The 13283-nt window shown below is 33.4% G+C and overlaps 1 protein-coding gene across 2 annotated transcripts in view; it reads right to left on the reverse strand.

Annotated features, from left to right (window-relative positions):
• Nucleotides 1–877: 877 nt before the first annotated feature.
• LOC134229556 (cholecystokinin receptor type A-like) overlaps nt 878–13283 on the reverse strand; it is a 55907-nt gene continuing 43501 nt past the window's right edge. The window contains exon 3 of one of the 2 annotated variants that reach the window (XM_062711300.1): nt 878–2439. In XM_062711300.1, coding sequence (XP_062567284.1) covers nt 1266–2408 — 1143 coding nt within the window. In that variant the 5' untranslated portion in view covers nt 2409–2439 and the 3' untranslated portion in view covers nt 878–1265. The remainder of the gene's footprint in view (nt 2440–13283) is intronic. The other variant, XR_009984204.1, reaches the window with a different exon arrangement.

The raw sequence follows: 13283 nt of genomic DNA on the forward strand, positions 1-13283 counted from the left end.
CATGTAAGATTCAGCTACATAAAGATTTTTCTATCAAAATAGCTTTTTCTTTTTCCTGGTTCACAAAGACATATCCATGCACTGATTATGACCAGTTTAAAGTTAAAATACTACCAGTATTCATCAAGGAATAGCTAAAAAATACACACTTTTTAAGCTATGTCCTTCAGCTTTCATCATTTGGTAAAACCTCTTAGAATCCTTACGGTAATTTTTGTAGTTTTCGTATTTGTAACTTTATAATTTCACCTGAAAAATCTCTGCACTTTGTAGGTTGATTTAATTAGAATTAGGCTAACAATTTATTGAGAAAACAAATGAAACACATTGGATTTCTTGGATCCGAGTCCAAAATGTTTGGATGCATAGAGAGGAACCTGTTTTTTTTTTCTCATTTGACTTTTTGGGTACCCCCGCAAAGGAACTCGATTTTTGCAATGTGTGGATTCGACTATCGATTTTTATTGTATGAACAGTTCGTGTATGCATGGTGTCGCTGACGTTTTGGCCGATTAAGGAATTAGGGAAGTAGATCAATCTTTTTCATAATTTGTTTATATTAACAGGATGTTTAAAGCTTTTGATAATTTTATTTAAGAAGTTGAAAAATAAAACTCACTAGTGAAAATTAATGTAAGAATAGTACAGATAAAATTTTGCACCTACGTTATCAAGATATTGACACACTAAAACTTAGTCACGTGACCATGTGTTATTTTTCTTCTTGATAAATTGTACATAATTTGAATGTACAAAATGTTGTAATTTCTTTTATTCTTTGACCTGTTGTCGTTGAAGTCAAATACCTATTCACAATGACTAAAATTTCGATAAGAAATCGTTTTTATTTGATAAATAGCTGTAAAACCATGTTATTATGTTCTTCCTTTCATATGGGTAACTCAATGTTGCAAACCTTGGACACAAAGCAAAAGGTAAAGATCTTATTTTGAGGTTTTGCTTTTATTTTGTTTCGGATAAACTGACAAAAAAAACTTAATAAAAACATGTATGTTTCTTCGTGTAATAAATAAACGCATGATTCATACCAAAATAATAAATAGATGACTGAATATGCGCAGTTCAAAAATAAAAAGTTATATCCGATGCATAGTTTTTCTCAGCAAACTAAAGATACTTTGCGCTAATTATGCAATACTTGAACATCGCATTTACAGTGCAAATCTTACATGCAGCTTCAAGTAACACGTAATCGTCGAAACAAAGAAAAAATTATTTCGGATACACAATGAGAATACCTCTATTTACGATTTACTACAACAAATTCTTTGTGATAATTGTTCTCTAAACGTCTCGTTCAGGAAGGCATAAATGACAGGATTCACCACATTGTAAGTGAAATACATGTATATGACAATGATATTTAATGGAAGGACCTTAAGGGCCACTAACCATGAAGGAAGAAAAGCTACAATAAACACCAAAGCCACGATAGACAGCATAAACGCTGTTTTTATGTTTGCAATGCGCATTTTCTCAAGTTTAGCTTTTGACACACCCCCTGGTTTTAAAATGACGTCCCTATCGCTGATCTGTGTATTTCCGTTCTTTTGCACAGCTTTATCACATGTTTCTTCTACTTTGTGATCGTCTTGCGCATTTGTCACGTCTGTATTGTTTAGAACTGTGATCTCAGTCTGTTCTGCAAAGCTCTGGGAGCTCCATATTCCACAGCAGTTGTCAGAGAGGAACATTTCAAACTTCTTTCTTCGACGAGCTAAAACGGATCTATATATTAAACAATACAAAATGATGACAATTAGGGCGCAAATTCCAAAAAACGACGAGTATATTTTCTGATATATGAAAAAGAATTCCGTTTCTTGTGGCAAACACATATAGTCATAACGTGTAATGTTTGATATTGATGAGTTTGGCAATATGGTGACATTTTGGTACACTGCTGTGACTATTTCCGGTCCTTCTGTTACCGGAACTGGCGTTATTCTGTAGTGGGAGCAACATATGATTCCAAGAGTTACAGCAAATGCACACAGGCTCCCAACAACGATCTCTGCCCGTCGTATTGTCATTGCATGTTTGAAAGGGTACACAATGCATAAATATCTATCCACCGCTATTGCTACCATGACAAATGCCGAAAAAGGAACAGTTGTCGTAATAAGAAATAAATAAATCTGACATATAATGTCATACTTCAGCTGAAATTTGACTGCTTCTGTAGCGATAGTAAAGGGAATTGTAACACAACACGTGACGAAATCGACACCGGCCAGAGTTAGGATGAAAATGGTTGAGGTAAGCTTATTCTTGTACCGAGAGAAGACGTACAAAACGAGAGCGTTACCGATCGTTCCCACCACAGAGAATATGGACATGTAGCCAATGGCAATGTACACCTGGATCTCCAGCTCCGCTTTCTCCATCTTGTTCTTTGATAAAATGCTAGAGGTATACCTAAAAAATAAGGTATTATATAGTAAAGCCAATAGGGTAAAATACCATAGATATAGACGGATACAAAGAACGTCTAGAAAGCAAAGAGATGGGAGAGGTAATTAGAATTTCATTTTCTACAGCATTAATCTTCACATTTATCTCTGAAAAATTTACAGAACAGAAAATCTTTAAACTGTTTCCAACATACGTTAATAGTTTTAAGCAACTGTTGCTTACATCAAAAACAACATGATGATATTTAATAACAAAAGGTAAAGCAGAAATCAAATGAAATGTCAAATATTTTTGTTGTCATAAAGAGATATGGAGTATTCAAATATCAAACGTTGATGATCAAAATTTTCATGTGACCAGAAATCAATAATGAAAACCAAAAGTCTCTGTCGAGACTGCAGCTCGACTGGTTTGAACTTATAACAAAGGAAGATAAATCCAGCAATCGGACTATGTCAGCAGCAATAAATAGAATAATAATCCTTAAGTTTTGTTTTGCCTCTTTGTGTTGAAATATTTTTTGGAATCAGTCAGATTGAAAGCATTCAATTGATTGATTTTTTCTTCAATCTTTTAGGAACAAGACACATTCATCACGATCAATGTATACACCCGGCGTGTGCTCCTTGTCATGATCGAGAAATAATGGAAAAATCCGTCGTCAATTCAGTGTATAAATAATGGACTAACAATAAGTATGAAAAAACGTCAGACTGCATTTGACTCAATGATAAATTGTATTTGCTGACAGGTCATTGTTTCAACCAAAGAAGTTATGAAATGATGATTTTAAACGAGACTGCTATTCTTGTTTCATCAACGTGTTTGTCAATAATTTACCTCGTTTTAAAAATTGTTCACACGTACATAGAGAGCATGCTCTTGCGTATCAAATCAACTGAGAAATAAACTCCATATGCAGGTGATGAAGTTACATTGCTGCATAAGTAAGGGAAGTTGACGATAGAAAAGTTAAAGTCATCACGTTTATCATGATAGGGCTTGGTTGTTAGATTACCATTAACGTTTTTTTTTTCAAGTAAAATATCCAAATATGTATGAAACAGGTGTGTCAGATTCTGTGGTATCTTTTATCTCAAGCTCAGCAGGAAACTTTCTAACTTAGTAAACTTTGCTACAGTAATCATCAAAACCGATATATAGAATGAATTATGTAGCTTAGTGTCGACTTCTTGTGTATCAAGTGATACATGTACATGTATGGACATCCGACCAAAAACTGTAAGTGATATAATAGCATTTTCTAAAATGAGACGAATGGGCAACGGACACGTGACTATCGCATAACCTTTCTCGCCACTTGGTTAGTAGAGCTACAGTAAAGTGTACAAATAATGACAACTTTCAAGAGTAGTTATAATATATGAAGCTTTAAACGATGGCACTTTGTATAACGGAATTATGTTTTACATGCTGCAAAATGCTGAGGAATTTGAAGCCAATGCGTTTCGTTCTAATTTGATCAATATAATGTATACGTCGAAGGTGTACAGTTTATTTTCCATTTCCTGAACACGTAAAATTAATTCTTATCGCGATTGGCGGAGTTTTACAAACAAATTAGTAATTCAGCCTTTTTCTGTTGTGAGGCTTCCAAGCATCGGACATGACGATTCCGGTCCGAGTTGATTAACCGTAGAACACCATCAGCAATTACCTATTTTCGCCAGTTTCAGTCTTAAGCAGTTCTCATCTGGGAACAATGATCGATAGTCAACAAAACTAAGAACTTCGAAACCTGATTAACGGCGATAGCGCGTTTTACTCGAGCATTTTGCAATTAAAAACAAAAATTAAACAACAACCTCGACCAACAAAAAAAGTAAATCAAGTGATTGTTTAGATAGAGAATGTTTACAGACGTCTATAGGAAAACAGTTACAGTGTTTGAGGACTTGAGTCTAGCTAATAGTAAGCGTTAGTTTAAAAGAGTCAGATATTCAAGTTAGGTTTTATGGAAAATTGTCTGTTTTCCTACGTCTGTACGTTTCCATTTATTCAATTTTTGCAGTATACACTGAAAGATTTTAACCATAAAATAATAAAACAATAAATTTGTTGTTTTTCTTTTTCAAGAATCTTTAAGATGTAGTAAATTGAAAATTATCCTTGCTTTAAAAACTTCGCGAGAAATGAGACTTTGCAGAAAAATACTACAGATATATTAGAATTCAAACCGGTTGTGTTGGCACAAAATCTCGATGGGGCGGAATGACAATGTTAATGTCACGTGGTTAGCCACTTTTTTCATGACGTGTCCAAATGTGAACAGGTATACCAAAAAGGTGTTTGACGCAGCAGTCCCTTAGAAAACAATGTACGTTCTGCTCTCCTTAGTTCTTGAGTCCTAGTTTAGTAATCAATTTTAGTAATCAATGAAAGGTTCACATGCCAAGAAGGTTATTATGCTTATTATGCGCGGATGATACATGTTTAAGAAGACAATAGCCATTGTGACGTAAAATGATCGAGGGCGAACATTTTACACAAATAATTGTTTTATTTACGCAGCTTAAGTATTGGTCATGTGATCTCGTCTATATTTTTTGTAAGGTATGCTTCAACTGCATCATTATTTTGCTAAAGGTGACCATAGAAAATGAAATCATTCAAAAAATTATAATAAGAAGAATATGTATCCTGAAACTCACTTTAACTACTGAGTATTCAGATGTGAAAGGTTTTCGTGCATCAACCTTTATTTAAATTCGGACTATGGTATATATTTCCATAACTATATTATAAAAGATATTTGTTTAGCAAGGCGTTGTATGTTTGTGTGTGTCTTAGTTTGCCTTGTGCAAAGCGGAAGTGGCATAATTTGCATCGGATCGATATCGAATGTTTTTATTTATAGATTATAAGATATGCTTTTTGCGAGGGTATGATTCGGTTTGCAATGCCCTTGTTTTTAAATGTTATTTTTTTAGCACCATGAACGTTTAGGTGAAAGTTATAAACATTTACTTTAAGTCTTTGGACTTATAAGTCATAATTTTTAGACCTGGTCAAAAGTGTTCGACTCTGAATCATACAGTATAATGCTCTTAAAAGCTGGTCACGTGGTCAATATTATGACAACCATTGATCAACCAACAAATAAATCCCCCGAACACAAGTAACAGTCACCAGAAATTTCTGACATAATTATAGTTTCTCCTCCCTGACCCAAGAAGATGTGTTTTCGCTATAAATGAATTCATTTCCTGTCAGAAGGACAGACATGGGGCTCGCCTCTTTCGGATAAGTGGTAACCCTCCGCTGCTTCTGGAGAATCTTAATCAATCATATTAGGCCCTGACACCCAGCAGATAGACCTAATGCCGATCATTAACGCTGCATATCCAACAGCCAATCCCTAAAATACAATCAGGGAATATGTTATCCGGATAACAGATAATTTCCTTAAGAACTTGCTGTATTCCATGATAATGTAAGGGTGGCATTTTATGAAGTTTGATATTCATGTATAAAACCAAATATATAAACAAAATGCTAAATATGAACTCAAAGGGAGTTCACAAAAATGTTTATTCAATATTACATGTATCACTCTTTCTCAAATTCTACCAATATATTTCCTTAAATGACAATGCTGACGAAATTGGCATTCAATTTTTGATAAAGGAAGTTGATCAAATGACCGTAATACTTATTCCTTGCCTAGGCAAAGCATGTGAAAGGTTTAGACTTTGAAGTCACATGAGGTCGTTTGTTTTGTTCGTTTGTGTTTTTGATGAACGTCCTTTTCGAGAATTTTTACTCATATTTAGCCGCCAGTTGTAAGTAAATGCTGCAAATTTTGTCCTAAACACCGCACTCATGGCCATTGAGCGGTGAGAGATCCTTATCGTGCCAACACCTATTGTGACACGACTCGATTTATATATATCTTCTGAATTAAAGTTGGACTTTCAATTTCCTATTTGTATTCCTTGTAACAAAACTTCTAGGGAATACTGAGAGTTTTGAACCCTTGGCCTTGACCATGGATTTTGTCGATCATTTAATAAAAATTAACTTTGGCCTTAAATTGTCAGTGTGCAAGATTTTTTTTCAATGATTCAACTTTCATCCCTGCATAAATGAATTGAGAAAGAAATATTTTTTTGGTTGTACATGTATTGATATCTTAAAAAAAACCTTTGGTGTCATAATTATTGTATGTTACATTTCCCTTAATATGTTTCTCAGGCTGCCAGTGTTTCGCCATAAATCATGGCGATTTTCAGAGAAACTTTTCCTCCATTGCCCACAAAGCTGATTACTCAGACTCATTAAACGACCATCACCGAGGACATATTTTCTTTAAATTAAGGTAACGCGACAGAACGCAAGAAGAGACTACCAATTGGCTTCACGCGCTATTTCATGAGGAATTACGATCCCAACATTTAATGACGAACAGAATATCAAATTGTCCTAATGGAATACATTCTGATAGTTTGGGAAGAGCTTTGGGTACCTGCAAGTGATACAAGTCATTTATCTTAACACATTTAACTTTTTTTGTTTATTTATTTATTTATTTTCTTGATTTTCTCCCGGGGTTGGGGTTGGGGGACGAATGCTCGTTTTTCATACTAATTGTAAGGCCATTATTTACACATTGATCTGTGAATTGACGACGGACTTTTCCGTTATTTCCTGATCATGTCAAGGAGCAGACGGCATGTGTGATCGTAGGCAGGGGATAATCATTCCTCCATGGCACCCGATCCCAACTCTGATATTTTAGAGGTCCGTTTTTGCTCTGCTCCAAAATATTTATATTGTTTTATAAACTTTTGAGCTTGAATACTGTTCTCTCCATATATTTCATTTTGATTTTTTAAAGTCTATCTGACTTTCGTATTTTACCTTTCCGAACATTTTTTTTCTGAAAAGTGAAAAAAGGTGTTGTGAAGAGATAAATTTCCTTTAATAAAGTGACGTTTCCCTTCTAAGAGGCGAATCAACATCTTGTATGTTGTTTTATTAAGTTTTGCATATAAATCACAAAGTCAGAAAAAAAACTTTTTTAAAAGCTAAAAAGAAATTATTTGAACCTACATGTAGGTAAAACAAATAAATATGTTACTGTTCCCAGGGATTGCTGTTTTATTCTTAAACTACCCTAGTTTCCCTAGCAACCCACATAATTTTATAACCCTTTTTTAGTTGTGGACATTTTCTTACAAAATTCTCAATACTGAGGAAACATTCCAGGTAACATGCAAGAAAACAATCTTATCAAAACACAGAGAACATCTCGATTCTGTAAATTGATAATTGTTAAAATTGTCTTTGAAGTACATATAGGCGTGGAGTCACGAGTTGTTACTTGCCATGTAGCAGAATGATAAATGAAAAATTTTCTATGATAACTTAAAAAGCAAATTACATTTAACAAAAAAAACAAGCTCAGTCGTTTGGCAGGAGAACTAAGGAACATAAATTATTTATTTCCTTAAATTGAAATGAACATCTAACTACTCTTTTTCCCCCAAGTAAAGGTGACACTCGGATGGTTGTATATAATATATGATGGACGTATATAATACCACTGAAGATTTACTTTCAGGAAGATATGAGAATTGAAAATAGAAAAAAAAACATGAAAAGGAAATACACACGTCAAACAATAAAACCAATTCCTACATCACGCTTTTAAACGATTGTAAAATTACTTTGCGACAATTTTCGTATGCAACATATACATAAAAGAGGCTTAAACTGATTTTTTGGTACATTTGTATGTGACGTGCTGAAATCTATCTGGCATTTTTTTCCACAGAGAGAATGTAGTTACTTATTTGTTAATTCCTTATCTGCTGCGATGTTTATTGGTTAATTTTTCTTCGCTTTCAACAATTCATGACGCAAACCGCGAAATACTTTGAATGCCTTTCTGGAACAGTGACAAATTTCACAAAAACATAACCCGCTTTTCTCTTATTGCATATCCTCGAATTGGCGCCAATGAATCATGTTTTTTGATTATTATCAAAGACATTTTCTGATAATGATTTAGAAAACTCTAACTAAAGACACTTTTTGACTTCGCAACTTAATCTTCTATCCTTTTATACTTATCTCTCTGTGCTTATCCAATTGAGACATTATATTTTTATAATTAATTCCTCTTTTTTGTTATCCATTTGTTCTAATAAATTTTAGAATTTGTAAACTTCTTGGTATTAGAGTAAGAGACGGTGATTCTACAAAAGCATTTTGTTTTCAGCAGTATAAATCGATTGTTGCCAACGAATTTGATTCACAAATTTGCTTTATTACTTTACTCAATTAACCGATTTTTTTAAGAGATCAATATTACGAATATTTGTAGAATAAATGAAATTATATTATTCATTACCATGTAAATTGGCTGACTTGGAGGTTAAAAATAGAAGAATGTGTCATGTTGTACGAGAAGCAAATAATGCATAATTTCACGGCATTTTTGTTTTTTTTTTTTTTTACCTACACTCAATCAATTTTAAAACAAAATTATTGAAAGTATTTTAAAAACGATTAGAGTACAGTTGTATATACATGTAAATAGCTAAAGAGGAATAAGAAAAGGTAAAAAAAAAACTTGAGAACACCAGTAGATTTCAGCAAATCAGCCAGACTTTAACATATGTAAAGTGTCAGGCATTGTTAGCAGATTGTAGCAGGTATGATAAATGAGAAGATCTTACAACAAAATATATAATGCTGTAACAGACCTGCCACCCGTGCATGACTTGGCTTGTTTTACAACATTTAGCACTGAAATCTCACATTTCCAGAAAATACGTGTATATCCGCGTTGTAAGGTTACGGACCAAACATATAGAGTTTGACAATGCACGAAGATCGGTTTTGTAAATAAAGATATTGAGTGGTGATGATTAATTGTATGTTGTTTACGTCCTATTCGAGAATGTTTCGCTCTTATAGAAACATCAACATAAATCGGTGAATGGCTTCAAATTTAGACATATACTCAACACTCAGGTCATTGAGTCAAAGATTTTTTTTTACCACGCCATGTCAGGGGAAAGTGCTGAGCGCTTGGCGAAGGAACAGTTGCGATTATTTTACTTACCTTAGGTTATTTGATTCCATGAACCTATCGTTCAAGGCGTGAGCGCTATACCGACTTAACTAATGTGACGACGTGCTGGACATTAGTAAAAAAAAATTGGTGGTCATAATCTTCTGATTAATTTCAATACCTACTAAAATACTTTTATGAACATCATTTTTACGATAGTAGAGTAATACCGCACATTATCACGCATTAGCTAGCAATTATAGCTGTGCGGTATCACAAGAGTAAGATAAATGCACGTCGAAAGGAAATATCATTTTTCTTTCAAACATTTACAAATATTTACTTTTTGTATCACATTTGAAATTGTCGGACATGCTTAATTAAAATACTTTTCTGTATATTGCAAGTAAATTTCATTAAAATAGAGAATGATACATATACGGTACAGCAATCAGGCGCCCTTTTTGACTCCTAAAACGCTACCTTCAATTCAAGTACCGCATAATACTAGCAAGTTGTACGGAATATCAAAACAATTTGTATAATACACACTTAGCTTCTCAATAGTTTCTTTTTCTCACACACCAGGGATCTAAACACATAATACAGACAATTATAAAACACCTGGATCGCACTTGTCCTCATGTTATAAGAATTAAGAGGTTGGAAAGGAAAACGAAAAATATTTCAATTCCCTAAACTGATAGCCAATTGGATTAAACAAGTAAAGCTGCATAAAGATGCGGAGATTTATAAAGGTTTGTAAATAACACGTTGAAATAAACCTGTAATCTCCCTGTTATGCCCAGATTATTTTTTAAAATACTTTTAGAAATAGACGGCACAAATTCAAATTGTCTCCCAGAATACAATACTGTACAGCTTACGAGAAATGCAAAATAGAAAGTTCTTTGTGTACTTCTTAGTTAAACTTCACCATATTGCAAATTGAGAGTCAAAAATAATTACAACATAATATTTGACCAAGACAAAATATGAACTTACTTTTCTCATGTAGGTAGTCAACAATGATTTTTTCTCACTAATAAAAATTATCTTTGTCTTTGAACATGGTTCGTTAAGAAATATGAGAAGTACTCTAGGTATAAGATTAAAATGAATTTGAAAAACTTTTGTAAAAAAAGTCTAAAAATTTTCCCATGTTTTAGAGCTTTCTTAATTTTACGAGGGCTGTTTATTAAATAATGCCCTCGGTGTTGGGAAAGAAAAAAAACGCTTTTCAATGATTTAATCTTAATGATTTAACTTCATGTTCTCTTTAATTAAAACGCATGTCCGTAATTTTTTTTTTTAATCTAATTTCTGATTGTTTTTAGAACTCATTTTTAGGTATGACCCTTAGTATACTGGAAAATGGCAGATCTTATGATTTTCTGGACGCGTTTCTTCCTTCTGAAAGGTGGTTTTTTTCATGTTTGGAAAATGAAACACGTCAAAAGACGAACGATAAGTCTGGCGAAAATTTGTTAATGTGAACAAAAAAATAACTTTTTTATCCTGTTTATCCCCAAAACCCCTTTACTCTTCAGGGCGTGCGGGTTTGGACGCTGTCTTGAAGAAATTTAATGTAGTGGATTCCTGATTCTGGTTCCTTCCTCTCATTAACCTACGAAAGCCCAGAAGGCTCATTCGAGATTCGAGATTCAAAATACGAGATTCGAGATTCAAAATACGAGATTCGAAATTCAATTCGAAATTCGAGTTTTTTCCAAACTAACCAATCAAAAGGCGATTTGAGATTCAATTATTCCCCTTTATTATTTTTTACTATTAAGAAATCGTTAAGTATTTTAATACCAAGAAGATCATTTGATTAAATTTCAACGCAAGAAAAAGTTTTATATATTATCAAAACGAAATTTAAAGACATATTGGATTTTGGTCTGCAAGATATGCTTAATTAATTTATAATAACTTCCTAAATGTCATAAGAGATTTATATAAAGAATATAAATATATTTCGTGTTAACTAATTTGGATACAGGGTTGTTGACATAATAGTAAACTTAGATTAACTGTACATGCATCCCCCCTTTTTCCAAACATAATTTTTTCACTATTGAAAAGGTGCCAAGCCCCCCCCCCCCCCTCCCCACGTTTTGGTTACAGTGGTGCAGTATAGTCAAAGAAGTTTAAGTAGTAGTGTATTAAAAGAAATTAGGTACTAAATGAAGTGCGATCCCCCCGCCCACTTTCACGCCCCGAAATAGGATTTTCGGGTTTTCAAATTTTTCTGTCAGTTTTTATTTTCAGGTTTGAAATAATATGCTCCCCCCCCCCCCCTCCCCCCACCCCACTTTCAAAATAGATGCTTCGTCTCTGTAATAATTAGTACTACGGGTTTCAAGGTGGATAGTGTTTGTGACACGGTATTAGAAAGTGGCCAATGACCAAGTTTATGACAGCCCCTTAAATACGGATGGCTGAAACATGCATGCTTAATAAAGATAATGACCCATAGGGAATAATAAATTAAAAAAAAATCATTGTTAATCCCCCTATTCCCACCTCAACCTCGAAGAATAGGGGTTATCATAGTAATTGGAAGTTATTTTTGAATGGACATAAGCATAAAGTTACTGTTCTATAGTATATTATATCGGAAAAATATTACGGGAATGGCCAAGTGGGAGGGGGGGGGGGGCAAATGCGTGGTTATCAACATTCGTTGTCAATCTTGCGATGCATGGATACAATAAATATATATTCGATAATTATTTAAAAGGAAACCGCTCGGGTCTCGCAAGATACATAACCAATCAATACACAAGTTCATACATCTTCAAGATCATCGAGTTCTTGATCTTTATTTTCATGTAGATCTCTGTTAGGTCTAAAGAAACTAAACAATATCTATAAAAGTAACTTAAGCTACCTTTCACAATTGTCATTTGCTAAAATTTTCTGACTTCTTCCAAGATCTCTTGTTGTTAGTTTACATATTTGCCATCATTATTGATCAATTGTTGATATTCTTATTTACGTTATTTCAGGGCACAAAAATATTTTGTAGGTTTCCTAATAGAGGAAATACATAAAAATTTAGTTTTCAATTACTTATCTTGGTCTAAGGCTTTGATAACTTTAGTTAATTAAAAATCATAGATACAATACAGTCTGGAATTTAATTTATTTTATATCAAATAGTAGATGAGTCTAGCTAAGCTGCAGACCTGTAGCGTTATTGTTTTATATTTTAGTCTCTGACCATAGTGTTATGGTCAAAGACTCAAATATACTAGTAAAACCATAACGCTCATTTCATTGGGGGGGGGGGGGGGGCACAGTCATGCATTTGCAGTTTTCAACTACCAAAAATTTCTTGACAACCAAAAACAAAGCAAAAAAAGTCATCAGATGTTTTTATTGAGGGGGCACAAGCATATAGTAGTTATGATTTCTATAGTATTTCACATATCGGCAAAATTATTGGGGGGGGGGGGTTGGCACAATATAAGGAAATGTACCCTCATTAATAATTTTCTCCCTCTTCAATGTTCTTATTTTTAAAAAAAATGTCGACCTACTTATTCCGCAATTCAACGATAAGACCATGTAATATTCTATATACGTATCTATTGTTTTGTTTAATGAGGAAAAATAAGAATTTATATATATTTTCCAAAATGGATCCCAAAATTCCTTTTTATTTCGTTTTAATACATATATCATTTTTTCTTGCGTTATCATTTAAGCAAATGACCCATTTGTTATGAATATATTCAACGATTTCTTGATAGTAAAACATAATAAAGGGGAGTAATCAAAGTTGAACCTGCCTTTT

The sequence above is a fragment of the Saccostrea cucullata genome, unplaced genomic scaffold (assembly GCF_032062105.1).
Source record: "Saccostrea cucullata isolate Sc308-1 unplaced genomic scaffold, CSIRO_AGI_Scuc_v1 ctg36, whole genome shotgun sequence".
Classification (NCBI taxonomy): Eukaryota; Metazoa; Mollusca; class Bivalvia; order Ostreida; family Ostreidae; genus Saccostrea; species Saccostrea cuccullata.